This window comes from Cyprinodon tularosa, unplaced genomic scaffold (genome assembly GCF_016077235.1).
Source record: "Cyprinodon tularosa strain WSP-4 unplaced genomic scaffold, ASM1607723v1 ctg1102, whole genome shotgun sequence".
Lineage (NCBI taxonomy): Eukaryota > Metazoa > Chordata > Actinopteri > Cyprinodontiformes > Cyprinodontidae > Cyprinodon > Cyprinodon tularosa.
Window position 1 is genome coordinate 58,702 of NW_024037897.1, and position 16,886 is coordinate 75,587.

The 16,886-nt window shown below is 45.0% G+C and overlaps 1 protein-coding gene across 1 annotated transcript in view; it reads left to right on the plus strand.

Moving 5' to 3' along the window:
• The window catches only part of c5 (complement component 5), a 36,592-nt gene that overhangs the window by 3,216 nt on the left and 16,490 nt on the right, over window positions 1-16,886 (plus strand). The window contains exons 2-25 of the mRNA XM_038297413.1: window positions 194-389; window positions 694-847; window positions 1,007-1,077; window positions 1,159-1,256; window positions 1,324-1,406; window positions 1,484-1,574; window positions 1,660-1,768; window positions 2,556-2,688; window positions 2,759-2,874; window positions 5,365-5,559; window positions 6,794-6,997; window positions 7,075-7,287; window positions 7,373-7,522; window positions 7,622-7,748; window positions 7,829-7,894; window positions 10,663-10,866; window positions 10,959-11,040; window positions 13,015-13,100; window positions 13,282-13,421; window positions 13,756-13,992; window positions 14,831-14,891; window positions 14,959-15,048; window positions 15,131-15,343; window positions 15,417-15,492. Of these exons, the coding sequence (XP_038153341.1) occupies window positions 194-389; window positions 694-847; window positions 1,007-1,077; window positions 1,159-1,256; window positions 1,324-1,406; window positions 1,484-1,574; window positions 1,660-1,768; window positions 2,556-2,688; window positions 2,759-2,874; window positions 5,365-5,559; window positions 6,794-6,997; window positions 7,075-7,287; window positions 7,373-7,522; window positions 7,622-7,748; window positions 7,829-7,894; window positions 10,663-10,866; window positions 10,959-11,040; window positions 13,015-13,100; window positions 13,282-13,421; window positions 13,756-13,992; window positions 14,831-14,891; window positions 14,959-15,048; window positions 15,131-15,343; window positions 15,417-15,492 (3,195 nt within the window). The remainder of the gene's footprint in view (window positions 1-193; window positions 390-693; window positions 848-1,006; window positions 1,078-1,158; window positions 1,257-1,323; window positions 1,407-1,483; window positions 1,575-1,659; window positions 1,769-2,555; window positions 2,689-2,758; window positions 2,875-5,364; window positions 5,560-6,793; window positions 6,998-7,074; window positions 7,288-7,372; window positions 7,523-7,621; window positions 7,749-7,828; window positions 7,895-10,662; window positions 10,867-10,958; window positions 11,041-13,014; window positions 13,101-13,281; window positions 13,422-13,755; window positions 13,993-14,830; window positions 14,892-14,958; window positions 15,049-15,130; window positions 15,344-15,416; window positions 15,493-16,886) is intronic.

The window sequence follows — 16,886 nt, forward strand, 5'->3', positions numbered from 1 at the left end:
CATAGTAGATACGGAAATTAATCTATTTTGTTATTGAGTTTATATGGCCTTTCAACCAACAATTACTCAGTAAAATCTGAATTTAAAATTATATTCATATTCTGAAACAATTTATAAGAAGTCTGAGTTTTGAAAAATGTATGGTGACCACGATGACTGTTTGTTGCTAATCAATATCTCATTGGTCCATCAGCTTTCTGGTCACAGCCCCGCTCTCGGTGCGCCTGGATGCAACAGAAACTGTGTTTGTTCAGCTCTTTGGTTATACAGGGGACGTAACCGTCTACGTCTTCTTGAAGACCTCCATGGCTTGGGATCACAGGGAACTTTCTAAGGACTCCCTGGTGTTGAACAGCCAGAATAACTACCAGGGCATTGCCACAGTCCGGGTGAGAGATTGCAGTTAAAATACATCCTGTTTAATTAAATTCTATTCAGTTTATTTCTATAGCTCCAACTTACATCACGTCATCTAAGGTCACTTTCCAGTTCACCAGATCATCCAGTCAGATTGATTCAAAGTTTTCTATCTAAGGAAAACCAGCTGATTGCATCAAATCATTGACTCTTCAGCAATCCCTCACGATAAGCATGCTTGTAGCGACAGTGGAGAGGAAAAACTCAATTTTAACAGGAAGTTTAAATGTCTGAGCATCTACCAAACAATTTATTCTTGTGCTTTTGTCTCTTTAGTTGTTACCACATCCCGAGAATAAGGATTTAAATCATGTGATCCTTCATGTCCAATCCGATGGGTTCAACCGAGCCCTTTCCATCCCAGTTAGCCGGTCCAACGGCTTCCTGTTCATCCAAACAGACAAACCACTCTACACTCCTCTTCAGAAAGGTGGCTCCTTGCTTCCCTCTTAAACTAAACCTTTACCCATCTTCTTCTTTCACCGTTTACTTTAATACAAATCCTTGTGAATTTAGAGAATAAGTGTGTCACATGTGAATTGATCAAGTCTCCAGAATAAAACTGTCAGTCTTTATTTACTGTGGTCAGTGAAGGTGAGGGCTTTCTCCATGAACCAGGAGCTAAGGCCGGCCAATCGTAGCATCTACCTGACCTTCAAGGTGAGTTCGATCACTCCAGGGACGCCATGGTGGGCTTAGATTTGGCGCCCTGGACTCTGATTGATATCTTTGTCCCGACAGGATCCCGATCAAATCACTGTAGACATCGTAGAGATTATCGATGTAAACAATGGGATCCCATCGATGCAAAACCCCTTTAAAATCCCTGTCAAACCAAAGTAAGCCCAGTCCGACCTATGCAAGAGGCATTCCCATGTGGCCTTCCTGATATTTCTGTAATTCCAGGTTGGGAATTTGGACCATAGACGCTTCTTACACGGACGATTTCACCACAACAGCAAAGACAGACTTTGAAGTTAAAGAGTATGGTATGGCTGAGACACAGAGAGCTTTGCAAGCCAGCCTGGTAGAAGTGATGATTTGTAATTATCTTCTCTTTAACTAGTCCTTCCTAGTTTCTCCATCAAGATGATTCCACAGACCAACTTCATCAGCTATAGTCAGTTCAATCAGTTCAGCTTCAAGATTTTAGCCAGGTGAGGCATCTGCTCCACCACTTGCCTAAACCGAACTCTTGTATTTGCTCTGAGTCACACCCTGCGCTACACCTCCCTTTCCAAGGTATCTCCATGGTGCACCGGTGGCTGAGGGAGAGTTATTTCTGCGTTATGGTTTTGTCAGAGGGAAAAATGCTCCAGTTATCATTCCCACCTCAATCACCAGAGATCGGGTAAGTAGGATGAGGTCTGTTGGTGCGATCAGAGTGAGCATGAAACAAGTGATTGAAATGTGCCGGTGAAGATTCTCAGTCATCCAGGTCATAGTCTTTCCGAAAAAGTTAAAAAAACAATTCACTGGACTTTGTTTCCAAGTTTTCCTGTAAAGAGGTCGGGGCTGCAATGATAGCAGGAAGGAATCAACTCTATTGCTGCATTGTAGGTTTTTGAAAGCTGAAATCTGAGTCCCCCCCCTCTGAGTAAGGTTGGTTTCTCTTTCTTAACATAGATGGCTTCCTTCACGCCCCTCTCAAACCAACTGTCTTCTTTGTCCAACATGTGAACATTCTGGTCCTTTGTCCATAAGGTGTAGGTGTACCGCTAGGGCTTGTTGGGCTACCCTATAAAGCCCGCAACCCAATGCTGGTCCTAACATTATGAACTGAAAAAGCTTCCTGGATGGCATGAGAAACGACTTCAAAGTCCAGTGGATTGTTTTTTAACTTTTTTGGAAAATGATTGAAATGTTTTCCCTAAAGGCACGTTCATGGACGAACTAAGGGTCAAACTGTTGAGCAAAGAGAGCAAAGCGAATGGACGAACAGTTTATGATTCAACACAGAAGTCAACTCTAAACTGTTAACACTGTATTATTTCAGTGTTTTTGCTTACAATAAACTCAGCAGGTTTTTCAGACTATATTTTTTGTCTTCTATAAAGTATCTGGATGGTCCTTGGCCATGTTAGACATTTTCAAAGATCTAACACCTACCTGGTTTGATTTGTGTGGTTTTCTTTCAGCTGTCTCCAACAGGTGAACTGGATGTGACTGTGAACATGCAGAAGGTTTTGCAGAAACACAGCGGACCAAGAGATCTTGATAGCCTTGAGGGAAGCTACCTGTACGTAGCAGTCATGGTAAAGGAGGACACAGGTACGCCGCCCTGAATCCATTTCCACAGCCCTGTATCTATTCCCTGGTTTTACCGGGACGTTGTTTCCAGGTGGGATCACTCAAGAGGCGGAGTTTGCTACAGTGAAGTTTGTAAAGTCTCCGTACCGTTTGAGCCTCATCTCAACTCCTCCGTTCATCAAACCTGGACTTCCTTATAACATCCAGGTAGGCGCCTTGGATCCGACCTGACAGTGTTTCTGTATTTCTGCATCAGTTTGGCAAGGTGGCCATCAGCCTGTGGTTCTGCTGAGGTGTTTATGAAGCCCAGTTAGTTTTGATGGTGACCAGCTTGCTTTCCGTGCTGGTTCTGGTTTAATAGATTCTTTGTAGGGTTCAGGTCAGGCCAGTATGTTAATGTTATTAACTTTGTGGGTCAGTACCGAGTCCTGATGGAAAATGAAAGCAGCATCACCATAAAGCTCGTTAAGAAAATGAAGCATGGACATCTCCGACCGGTCCTGATCATTGGACCAGGCAGTAGAAGTCAATTTTTTCTCTGAACTAAGCCAGGGTGTTAGAAAATGTAACATTGAAGCCCAGTCCCAAAATTCGTGGTAAACCCTTTATGGAAGGTTCTGGTGTTCAGGCTACAGAGAAGTGGGACACGATTTGTGCTCCATGTTGTAACAGAGATGTGAAAAGGGAGAGGACTCTTCCCTGTTGCTGCAAGAAAAAATATGTCTAAACTGCAACGACAAATACTTTCTATTCACACCTTTGCTGTAAAATCGGAATTATTTTGATAATTAGAGCTGAAAACAACGTTTCCTTAAGCAAAGCCTCTGGAGCTCATTTTTTAAAGCCCAATTTACGTCAGAAACAAGTAAAATTCAGTGCTGTTGGAGAACATCAGGGCAGGAGTCGGAGTTTTGGGACTGTTACGTGGCTTCTGGAGTAGGAGTATTGGGACTGGGCCCCAGCTCCTCTAGTAGGAGTACTGGGACTGGGCCCTGGCTCGTCTAGTGGGAGTATTGGGACTGGTACCTGGCTTCTGGAGTAGGAGTATTGGGACTGGGCCCCAGCTCCTCTAGTAGGAGTACTGGGACTGGGCCCTGGCTCCTCTAGTAGGAGTACTGGGACTGGGCCCTGGCTCCTCTAGTGGGAGTATTGGGACTGGTACCTGGCTTCTGGAGTAGGAGTATTGGGACTGGGCCCTGGTTCCAGGAGTGGGAGTATTGGGACTGGGCCCTGGCTCATCTAATGGGAGTATTGGGACTGGGCCCTGGCTCGTCTAGTGCGAGTATTGGGACTGGGCCCTGGCTCCTCTAGTGGGAGTACTGGGACTGGGCCCTGGCTCGTCTAGTGGGAGTATTTGGACTGGGCCCTGGCTTCTGGAGTAGGAGTACTGGGACTGGGCCCTGGCTCGTCTAGTGGGAGTATTGGGACTGGGCCCTGGCTCCTCTAGTAGGAGTACTGGGACTGGGCCCTGGCTCCTCTAGTGGGAGTATTGGGACTGGGCCCTGGCTCGTCTAGTGGGAGTATTGGGACTGGTACCTGGCTTCTGGAGTAGGAGTATTGGGACTGGGCCCTGGCTCCTCTAGTGGGAGTATTGGGACTGGTACCTGGCTCGTCTAGTGGGAGTATTGGGACTGGTACCTGGCTTCTGGAGTAGGAGTATTGGGACTGGGCCCTGGCTCCTTTGAGTGGGAGAATTAGGGGCAAAACTCTATACAGCAGGGGGCCGACCCTTTGCAGCAGGTGGCCGACCCTATAGAGCAGGGGGCAAACCCTATACAGCAGGGGGCAGACTCTATAATGCAGGGGGCCGACCCTATTGAGCAGGTGGCAAACTCTTAACAGCAGGGAGCCAACCCAATATAGGGCCGTCAAAGCCCTTACTAGTACTGCAAAAAAGAAAACAGGACAACCGGTCCTACCAGGCCAAAAAAAACTAAAACAGCCAACAAATAACGCCGAACAGAAATACTGCATGGCAGGATGGAGACGTCAGCTGCGGCCTACAGCTACTAGAGACGGATGGGCACCTTTTCAGGATGCATGCCCGGTGGCGGTGATGGACGAGCGAGCAGAAGGGTGGTAGGCTCATCCCAAATATGTCGAAACCAAGCCCATTTATAGGCGCTCATACAGCCACAAATGAACGAGGTCAAAAAAAGCGTCCAAACTCTAAAATATACTAAACTAAAAATCATTAAAATAAACTAAAGACTCTGAACGGGGATTGATGTAAATTGCCGAAAAAACCCAACCTATTCAGGGAGTAAAAGAAAAAATAAACAAATGCTAGTCATGAGGGTGCATCGGCAACTACGTTGTCCTTACCACGCAAATGTTGGATAGAGATATTAAATGATTGAACCTGCAGAGACCAGCCCATGAAACGACGATTTGTATTACGCATGCGGTCCAGAAAAACAAAAAGGAAGTATCCAAACTCCAAAGTATACTAAACAAAAAGTAATTTAACTGAAGTCAATGTTAAACAATCTAGAAAGAAAATAAAAAAGTTGCTTAAGGTTCCCTCATGCTGTGAACAGAAGACAGGAAATGTCCTTGATAAACTGAAGTTGTTTTCCTCCCAATAGGAACATTTTCTACACTTCTAGGTGCTTCAGTTGAAAAACCTTTGAGAACAAACACTGCTTTAAATAATCCTTGAGGAGGACATGTTACACAGCATCTTTGTTTCTGCAGGTGTTGGTAAAGGATCACCTGGACCAGCCGGTTAGCCAGGTGCCGGTGCGTCTGGTGGAGAACACGCTGCTCCTGACTGGAGAAGAGAGAGTGACCTTGTCCTGTGGGAGCATCATGTCCAGAAACAGTGGGTCTGATGGCCTCTTGTTTTACATCTGTAACCCGCTGAAGAACTCAGTCGGAGCAACACTGAAGGTAAAGGAAGCGTCTAGCTTTTCATCTATTGTTTGAAGGATCTCTGTCCTTTCTCTCCTCCTTACAGTGCTGTGAGGTCAGTCTATTGGATTACTTAAATTGAGTTTATGTCTTTATGTAAAGCATCTTGAGAAGATGTTTGATAAATCGGCCCTATAGAAATAAACTTAGTGAGCTTAGCCTCCAACAGAGCATTGACCTAAAGTTCCCAAACCAAACTGAATTAGCTTAACAAACAGGACGAAGACTTTAAGGTACTCTAGTCAAAGTCGGGGTTTAAATTAAACTGTGAGGTTCATCGCAAAGACCTTAAAGAGGCCAATCAGACCAATCGCTTCGATGTGTCTAAATGACAGCAGAGCGGCATTGGTCAGACTCAGATGGCTGCTGCTGTAGAAAGAGGAACACATTTTTAACTTTAGGGGTGATTACTTTTCACACGGGATTTCACTTTGTTTGATGATGTGAAACCTTTAAGTGTCACAATCTCAGAAGAGGCCTGAGCCCAACACTCAACCAACAACAAAGATTGAGTAAAAGATTTATTAGAAAACATCAAAGCAAAGATCCTGTTAGAATTGGGTGTCTCAAGTGGTCCTGGAACACACACAAAAAAAAAATAATAATGAAAGTACTGACTGGAGAAGATTGAAAAATAAAAACTAGAATCACCAGGTTCAGCTCCAGTAAGGCGGTGTCCAATAGAGAAAGGGAACCTTGGGGGCTTGTGGGGGGTGGGGGCTACTGAGAGCAGAGGTACAGACATTCACGATCCTTCAGTTTGAAATCCTTTTCCAGTCCAGGGTCATGCAGAGAAGATCACTCAGGCAGAGTAGTTTCAAAAACCTGTGGGCTTAATCAGGCTCAGAGTTAGGCAAGGTTTATCAACAATCATCAACTCACTCAAAGGTAAAGTCTGGGCAAAGGCAGTGGTCAGGAACAGGCAGGGTCAAGGAACAGGATCATTCTTGGCTCATGAAACAGAGCTTGAATGCTGTGAAAAAGCAGACGATCTCGTACAGACCAGGTGAAGAGCAGGAGTTTAAATAGGGAGCAGCACAGGTGGGAACAATCAGTGATCATCAGGAGAGGGAGAATGAGCATGAACAGGGCAGGACTAAAATCATGACATTAGGTAAGACGAAAGCAGGAGATTGGGTCTTTACTTCTTCGTGGCTCTGTGTGTTCTGCTCTATTTTCTTGTGGGTTAATTTTCTCCTTGCTGTTGACTCAGTTTGAGACAGCGGACCCCAACCTCCCAGCGCAGAGTCAGGCTAGTCTGACCCTGGAGGCCGTGGCCTACCACTCCCCAAACCAGCGCTACCTTTACATCAACACGCCCATGTTTGGTCACAGCCTGAAGGTGGGGCAATACGCCAACATCCAGGTGTACGCAGCGGCTCCCTCCTACCTGAACATTCGAACCCTGAGCTACCTGGTGAGAAGATGGTTGGTCGCATCCTGGTTGCTTTCAGTTTCCTTACCTTCTGTCGGCTTCTTGGCCGTTCCCCACAGGTGCTCTCTAAAGGCAAGGTGGTGTTCTTTCAAAGTCAGGACTTTGTCCCCAGCGTTGATGGCAAACAGAATCTGAATTTCCTGGTGACCTCCTCCATGGTGCCATCCATCAGACTGCTGGTCTTCTACATCCTGCATGGAGAAGGAACAGGGGAGCTGGTGGCCGACTCTGTTTGGATGGACATCAAAGACAAGTGTGTCAACAGCCTCCAGGTGCTGTATTTTGACTCTCTACCTTCCAGAGGTATCCATCTGACCTTTAGGCTCTGGTTAACATGCATGTTGGAATGTCCCTCAGACCAGCATCTCCTTCCAACAAAAGCCCTACAAGCCAAATGAGAACATCCAGCTGAACGTCAGAACCAATCAGGGCAGCTTGGTGGCGCTGTCAGCCGTAGACTCTAGTGTCTTCACCATACGACCCAACTATAGGGATCCTGTTTCCATGGTAACGTTCTGCTTGCCTGAACATGCTTCTTCTGTTGGTCTGAGCTTTGGTGTGCAGGGTGTTATTCACCTTCTAACGCGAGGTACGGTGGCCCCCCAGGTCCTGCGCCACATCGAGAAGAGCGACCTGGGCTGCGGAGGAGGTGGCGGGAAAAACAACGCAGACATCTTCAGACTGGCTGGCCTCACCTTCATGACCAATGCCAATGCCGACCCTGCATCCAGCAGTAGGTTCATCGCTCAGTCAATCCTTAAACGGCAGCTCTGATTGGTTAATAAGGCTGGTTCTTTTCATGCGTGTGTGCAGACGAGCCGTGCACAGCAGCGGTGCGTCCAAAGAGAGCCGTGACTGAGGCAGACGAGCAAAAAAAAGGTAGGATCAGTCTCTCTGTACCTCATTATCCCTATAGGTCTAGGTAAATATATTTCATGCAAAACTATTGGAAGATTCAAAAGCAAAGAAAGAGCTTCACAGGGATATGGGTCAACTGTGTTTGGGGGTGGTGGTGCTTTGGGAAGCGGTCAAAAGTAAATCAAATGAACATTTCAAAGAGGACATCAATGCAAAAATTATCTAGAAATGAGCAAAAATGTCTTAAATTAAGTGTCTTGGCCTTTAATTTGAGTAGGTAAATAAGGTAATTATTGGCAGACAGGCAGAATCAGAACAGGCAGGCTTGTTGCCTGAAGGCAGAATCAGGTCAGGCAACAGACAGGCAGTAAGGAATGCTCGTACGAGAGGATTTAGACAATCCGGCACTTGCAGATGATCTGCACAGGGGTTATATGGAGGTGTAGTGGATCAGACCAGTACCAGTGCCAAGATTGTCACATAATTGGATGTGTACTTGAAATGAGACAAGGCAATTGTTTTTTCTTTTTTTAAATCTAAATTGTCTCGACCCATTGACAGAGTGTCTGACCTACCTCCTCAATTCAAGAACAAATGCACTTATTGTAAGAAAAAATGACTTATTTCGATTAAAATTTTTTGTAGTGTAGGAAAGGTAAAATGATCCTTTAAAAAGGCAGCCATAAAGATACAGAACAACCATATCTAATCAATACATGATCACTCAATCAAAGCCTAACCATGTTTCTGTCTATTTACGATCAATATAAGCTAATGTATTAAGAGCAATTACATGACCTGTCATAATTGGTTTAAGCAATCTGACCCACATGCAGAGAACCACTCAGAGACCAAGGGAAGCAGTTCAACAGGTTTATTGAAATTTAATGAAACACAGAAGTAGGTACTGGAACTCAGTGGACTGGTGAACCGGAAAGCCTAAAGGAGAAGTCAAAGTGATCTGTTCAGGGACCGTAGGAAAATTGACTAAGGTTTGAATATAGCTGGAGAGAAACTCACGTTTTGGGGAATTAATCCAGAGGAGAGGGAACTCGTTGGAGAGCGGACAGGTAGACATACCGTGGACCCAGAGGAGTAAAGGAGCGGACTGTCACTTGGTTTTCCGATGAGGACTTGAATGGATCATGTGGAGGTTTACCCCTGCTCAGTGTGTACTCAGTAATCATTCCAGGGGGAGAAGGTCCAGGTTATCCAGTTACAAGGGAAATGCTTCCTGCCGAAGAGCAAAGACAAAATAAAGATTAGACTCAGAGAAACAAAGCTTCGGTTAGACTCTGCTAATCTCAGCTTGGCTAGAGTACCCAAAACTGGCAAACACTCTAGTAGTGACAGTCCGCTGCTCAAATACTCCTCCGGTAATGATCCAACGAGCTGCAAGTGTGCAGGAAGGCCCAACGAGGAACAGGGCACCATAAAAAACAACCCACACAAACTGGATTCTTAACATGACCAAAACAAAAGGTAATGCACATCAAGGCAGAGTCCTGCATGGCCACGGGAAGTGGGGGTACTAGGGGTGATACAGCACCCCCAGGTGGCGAGAAGGACATATAAAAAAAAATGTAATAATGCTTTGCACAATTTATACATTTCTCATGAATATTTTGGGAAATTGTATTGACATTTTTTATTTATTTTACTGTTGCTTTTAGTCCCATGTCAGAGGATGAAGAGAGCACATCCAGTTAGTCACAGTCAGAGAAACAGGACTACACTGGAAAACAGGCCAAGCTCCAACATCTAGAAACAAAGGTGTTGATGGCAGCAGCACAGCTGATATTTCTCTCCAGGATGGAGTCACAGCCAAACAGGAACAGACCAGATGAAGCTACTATGAGAAAAAGCAGAGAGAGCAGAAGGTTAGAGATTGAACTAACAGATTCTGCAGAGTGGGAGAATAGAGATAGAATGAAGCAGAATGATGAAAAAGGGGTCCCTATGTCCTCCAGCAGTCTAAGCCTATAGCAGCAGAACTATAGAGATAGCTCAGGATAACCTGAGCCACTCTAACTAGAAGCTTTATCAAAAAGGAAAGTTTTAAGCCTAGCCTTAAAAGTAGACAGGGTGTCTGCCTCACGGACTAAAACTGGTAGTTGGTTCCACAGTTACTTTTGGTAAAAGTAAAACAATTATATAAACATTATGCATTTAAGATAAAAAAGCTTTTTCATCTGTCAAAATGCTATCCAGAACTCCTCGAGCAGAATCCTGTTAGTTTCACTTGGTTTAATCTAATAAAAAGTCTTCTTTAAGGAATCAACAAGTTAATGGATTTGCAAAATAATCGCTAATTTCAGCCCTAGTTGTTATAAGGTTATTGTGAAGTTTAATTAATAGCGCATATATTCACCTGGGAACTGATGATGTCTGTGTGCTACAGACCCTGGTTGTGTGCACTGAAGTGTACATGACAATAAAGTAGTGAATGCACCCCCAGTTCAAAATCACTTCCAGCAGCCCCGGAATCCTAAGAGCAGCTTTATCTTTAAGTACCGCCTGCTCAGCTCCTCTGCATAACTTTTCTATGTTCGTTCATAAACTTGGAGAAGGCTGTTTCTGTGCCTGTTGGGTTTGATTAAGATCTTATCAGGACCATGCTGCCACCCTGCCACACACTTTTTGAGGTGTGTCTTTGGGGCAAATCCTGCTGAGAGGAACACCCCGGCGGGGCAGATTAATGGATCAGTTCTGTTCATGAAGCAAGGTCCAGGCCGATAACCGAGAAACTTATCAGAGTCAGAGTTCTGTCCATGTCTGTCTTTCTGCAGCCAATAGTTTTGGTCCTCAGAGGCCGTGCTGTATACAGGGAATGAAATACATCCCAAAGAGTGTGAGCTGCCAACAGTTTGCTGACCAGCTCTTCAGAAGAGTCAAAAATTTCAAGGAAGATTGCAAGAGAGTCTTCACTGAGTGCTGCGAGTACATCCAGCAGAATGTGGACCAAAACAACAGGCTCGTCCTGGGACGCCATGGTGAGTCCAGACGCATTCAAATCTTTCTTTAATGGAGTGAGTCCCCTTTGTCCTGGCCAGCCTGTAACTGCTGAGTTGGATTGTTTCTCCAGAACTGGGCGCAGATTTTGATCAGGCTCCATTGGTGAGAAGCTACTTCCCAGAGAGCTGGCTGTGGGAGGTGCTGCCTGCAAGGTAACATGGAGCGTGAAAACCAACAAGCTTAAATGAAGCAACAGATAAATGTGTTTTTTTTCCCTTTCTAAGCACTTATCAATTCAACAGGCAAAGTAATTTCTTCTCTTCTTTTGGTTCCGAAGAACTGGGCTTTGCAAAAAAAAGTTGTATTTATATTGGAGCTATGGGAGGGTGGGAGTTAGAGGAAGAATTAAACTTTATTTTCATTACACTGTCACAAGTACAACAAAATTCATTCTGCATTTAACCCATCCCCTTGGGGAGCAGTGGGCTGCCATTGTGCAGCGCCCGGGGAGCAGCGTGGGGTTAAGTGTCTTTACTCAGGGACCCAGAGTGGCAGCCCTTTTTGAGCAGGGCTTGAACTCCAAGCACAATGTCCTAACCACTAGGCTGCCACTCCCCTTGGGGTTCATAACTTTATAAGTAAAGGTTGGCCGCACTGACTAAGGCTCCCCTGCCCACAGTAGGGTGGGTATAGGAGATGTGGATCATGACTGAACAACTGAGACCCAAAAAAATAGCAACTAAAAGTAGTATCAAATGCAGCACTGAGATCCAACAGGACGAGCACAGATACAAGTCCATTATCTGAGGCCATGAGAATATCATTAGTGACTTTCACCAGAGCTGTTTCAGTGCTATGATGAACTCTAGAGCCAGACTGAAACTCTTTAAAATGTTCATTATGGTGGAAGTGATCGCACACTTGTTTGGCAACTACTTTCTCAAGAATTTTGGATAAGAAAGGAAGATTGGATATAGGTCTATAATTAACCAAGTCATCTGGGTCAAGAGACGGTTTCTTAAGCAGAGGTTGAATTACAGCAACCTTAAAAGCTTTAGGTACATATCCCTGTAACAGAGATAGATTAATTAAATCTAAAATGGAAGAGGAGATCAAAGGGAATACCTCCTTAAATAACCTGGTTGGAACTGGATCTAACATACAAGTTGAAGGCTTAGATGAAGACAATAGTTTAGCTAACTCTGAAAGTTCAACTGGATCAAAGCAGTCTAAACCCGGTTCAGCTTCCATGACTACCTCAGATGCTGCCCCCCCCCCTCCAGAGATAAACCAATCGTGGATAGAGGAGTGCTTATGATCTTATTTTTAATAATATCAATGTTATTTATAAAGAATCCCATAAAATCGTTGCTGCTAAGAGCAGGTGGAATGGACGGTTCAACAGAGCTATGGCTCTGGGTGAGTTTGGGAACTGGATTAAAAAGAAATCTAGGATTATTCTTATTCTCCTCTATTAATGAGGAGAAATATGCTGCTCTTGCTTTACAAAGGGTCCTCTTATACAGCAGTAAACCATTTTTTCCAGACTAGGAAGGACTCCCGCAGGCCTGTGGAGCGATATTTCGTTTTTAAAGGAGCTGCGTTGTCTAAGGCAGTACGCAGAGAACTAGCAACCCAATCGACAAATTCATCAACCTGTGAAGGGGAATAAGCTATGCTTTTGCACTCTGCAGCAGTGCTCAGCGACACAGAGGAGAGAGACAGTGAAACAGATTCTTTAAAATTTATAACTGCACTATCTGATAAAGATCTGCTAAAGTGAACCCTTCTTTTGGGGGAGGAGAACTCTGTTAAAGTAATCCTGAATTAAAAAAGTGGTCAGAGAGGACACGGTTGTGAGGAAATACTGTTATTTCTTCACATTCTATGCCGTATGTCAGCACAAGATCCAAAGTATGATGATGAGAATGTGTGGGACTATTCACATTTTGAACAAAGCCAATAGCTTAATAGCCAATAGCAGTATCATCTACAGCGGAGGTGACAGATTAGCGGACCGTTGTCTGGATCCGGACCCACCTGCTGGCTAATCCGGGCCTTTTAGACACAGCAAGCAAACGTGTATCAAGCCGGGCGATGGGAAAGAAGAAGAAGATGATGAGAAAATTATAACATTGCTCCATCAGCTGGAGTATTTTCATCAGCTTCTATGTTTGTGTCTTTAGATCAGGTCAGCTGTCTGTGTCCAGGTCTCTGCCAGACACTCTGACCACCTGGGTGGTAAAAGCAATTGGAATGTCCCCTGAGGGCGGTATGTTTCTGTTTCTACACATCCTTACCTTCACCATACCCTTCTTTCTTCCCATACTACTGTCTGTTTAGGGAACACTTCGAATGAACCTCCTTATTCTCTAAAGTTCCTATAGAGCCAACTGAAGGCTGCTGCATGTAGAAACTGATCCTTTGAATAAATCTGGTTGTGTGTCTGTCAGGAATGTGTGTGGCTGATCCTGCGGAGGTGTCTGTCAGTCTGCCGCTCAGCGTGGATGTCCCACTGCCCTATCAGGTGGTCAGGGGAGAACAGCTAGAGCTGGAGGGCTCTGTTTACAACCAGGAGTATGACGAGATCATGGTTAGTTCAGCTGTATATCCCATAAAAGTTACAGATTCATCAGTGTAGCGTTGGTTCAATTAAAAGATGATGGGAGCCATTCCTGGGGGCCGGTATCCTGCAACTTTTAGATGTGCCTTTGGTTGAACACACCTGAATAAAGCAATTACATAATTTGAAGAACCGACAGCATACTGAGAAGGTAACTGTTGGACCAAGGATGGCTCTTAAATTTGCAAGATACTGGCCCCCAGGAACAGGAATTGCCCACCCCTGATCTATGAGGTTCTTCAGTGTGAAAAAGAGAGGAAATACCTCACTGCCTGTCTGACTTATGGCATCCTTTAACTCTCAGTACTGTGTGACCCTCTCGGCTGGTCCAGCAATCTGCCTGCTGAAGTCCAAACCGAGCACCAAGGAGGCAGGGCACCACATCACGACCTGCTCCTCCTGGAGCCGCCTGCCTGCAAGAGGGGTGGCTAAAGTGACCTTTACCCTGATGGGCCTAGAGCCTGGAGAACACACCCTGACCTTCACCCTCACAACACAGTCAGGACTCAGAGACGTTGTGAAGAAGATTCTGCGGGTAGTGGTATGTAACCTCACCCAGCCGCCATAATCCAGGTCAATGTTGAACCCATGTGAGCACACAAACTGATAAAATGACACCACACCCATGGTGCCACCCATAGATAACGGTGACTCTGTCCACCGACGTCACATGTGCATGCACATACCCCCAGACAGAGTGAGAAAAGTTTTAGAAGAGCACAAGATGAACATATAATAATTTATGGCTCCTACGTGTCATCTCAAGGTACTTTACAGATACAGTTCACCAGATCATCCAGTCAAACTGAATACCAGATGTCAGTCAGATGTTGGTCTTTAGGCTAAATCTGGTCAATAGTTAGGAAATCATTTTTGAAAATGTGGCTGTTTGGTCAGTCCAATGTTGTCCCAAATTAATCAATTATAGACGTTAAAAAGATGTCTTTTCCGGGATCTGAAAATTAAAATTACGGCTTTTCACCTTGTTTTATTGTCATTCCACCATCACAAGTACAGAGCAACAAAATTAACTCTGCATTTAACCCATTCCCCTGGGGAGCGGTGGACTGCCATTGTGTGGCACTCAGGGAGCAGTATGGGGTTAAGGGTCTTGCTCAGGGAGCCCTAGTGGCAGTCTGTGGGAGTGGGGCTTGAACTCAGAACCTTAAGAATTCCTAACCTATGCCCCAACCACTAGACATGATCCTCGCTGCTGGAGTTTGGCTGGTTGTTAACCCGGTTCTTCTGCACTCTGCATTCAATCTACCCTGTAGTTTTAGTGTCACATCTAGAAACACATCCATCCGTTGATGAGTTCTGGATGATGTTCATTAATAAATAAGTGCATCTAATCTAATCTGCTTGGCTTGTTTCTGCAGCCTGAAGGAGTGAGACAGGTGGTGAACTCTGGGGGAATACTTGATCCTCAAGGAGTCTACGGTAAGAGGACCAACATGCTTTATCACAGGTCACTGGTTCCTAAAATCCTCACCTGGGTCCCTCTCAGGCTCAGAGAAGAGGAGAGTGGTGCTGAAGACCATCCTGCCAGAAAACATTGTTCCCAACTCGGCTGTGGAGAGACTGTTGACCATTAATGGTGAGATGAAGAAGCAAAATGTTTCCTGCTGAAGTTTCCCGGGCTCTCCGTCTGATCAAACATGTTTGGTCCTATGAAACAGGGGAGCTTCCAGGAGAAGTCGTATCGGTCATTGTAGACCCCGACGGTCTCAAACAGATTCTCAACTTTCCTTCTGGGTCAGCAGTAGCAGAACTAGAGAGACTCCTCCCCCTTGTCCAGGTGTACCAGTACCTGGAGACCAGTGGCAGCTGGGATATGCTGGGAGCAGACATAAAGAAGAACGCCAAGGAGCTGAGGCAAAAGATCAAAGATGGTGGGTAGCTAATTAAGGAGCTGATGGAGATTTCTTCCAGAGAAACCAATGGTTTACGTCTATGTATCTCCAGGTCAGACGGCCCTCATGTCCTTCAGAAATGGAGACTTCAGCTACAGCATGTGGATGAAGACTGAATCCAGTACCCTGTGAGTGATCAAAACCTTCAAACCCTCAGAACAGGCAGACTGACTCATCCTGTAGAGCTAAGAAATGTAGAACGAAACCTTGGATGCTTTGGAAACAAGAAGTAGAGCAGTTAACTGAGCATCAGTGATTTTGATAAGTGGCTCTATTAGATCAGATGGGCGGTGATCATTGACAGCTTTGGATATTACTAATGGTAATTTACAATCTTTTCTAGCATATACTAGGAGGGAATAAGAAAAAATGGAGGCTGGACAAATCAGAGCTCATACTGAAAGATACTTGACTTAAACAACTCCTGATCCAGCCTTACTGCATGTGTTCTTCACATTGAAAGCCAGGGTGATTCCCCTAATATGAAATGGTCTTTTGTTAAAAACTTACAAGGTTGTTAAAAATAAAAATGATTTCTTTCCTGAATATAAGATTATGAAGTAAAGCATGTCATCAGCATATAGAGCAAAAGTCCCTGATTTAAATCTTAAACTGCTGTTAATGTCATGACACAAGACAGAAGGACCCAGTATTCAAGGTGAGACGGAGTGTGGGATAATTCAGAGCGTTTATTAAACAGAAACTGGATCTGCAGTAATAGTGGCTAGGGCGCCTATCATTGGAGCTCTGGTTTAACAGTTCAGTCCATCGGGAGAGAATGAGGTAGGATCCATCCGGTGGGCTGCCAACAGGAGCCGCCCAGAGTGTTACAGATGCTACAGCTCCGGAAAACAAGCAGGAGTCTGAGCCGGGTCAGGGAAACAGATCAGGACAGGAAGGCTCAGAGTTCCAGGAGTCTGAGGACAGTCCAGGCAACCCGTTCAGACGGGAACAAAGAGCCTCAGTGGCTGAGAGGCAGAACAAGTCAGGATCAGGTAATCACAAACACATGCTGAAAACCCCATTGAGAACCAGAACTAGAGCACTAATCAGGCACTGATAGCTAGATGCAAGTACCGTAAATAGAGGCAGGAGCAGGTGGATCAGATGAGCGGTGATGATCAACTGGGCAGAGTTAGACAGGTGAATGGAATGAGCAATTAAGCCAGCCATCGGTGCCAAAATCATGAGAGTTATAAATAAAATGTGTTTTAATAAACAAAGAATTTGATAATCTACAAATTATAAAGCTGAATCAGTGGGAGCCTGAGGCGGCCTTCTGGCAACCAGAGTCTCCGCTCTGGAGCTCATGGTAGAAAATGACAATCCCAGTGTCTTCCTCCCATTCAGTCTAACCTGTAGTTTTAGTGTCATTGCTGACACAGCAGAGAAGTGCCTCCCTGTGGTACGGTGGTGGAAAAAGAAACAGTGTTTTCAGTGTTTTGTGGCAATAAGAAGATATTCTTTATTCCAAAACCAAATGGTCCTTTCAGGCCACCATCATTTGCAGCCTTGACCATCT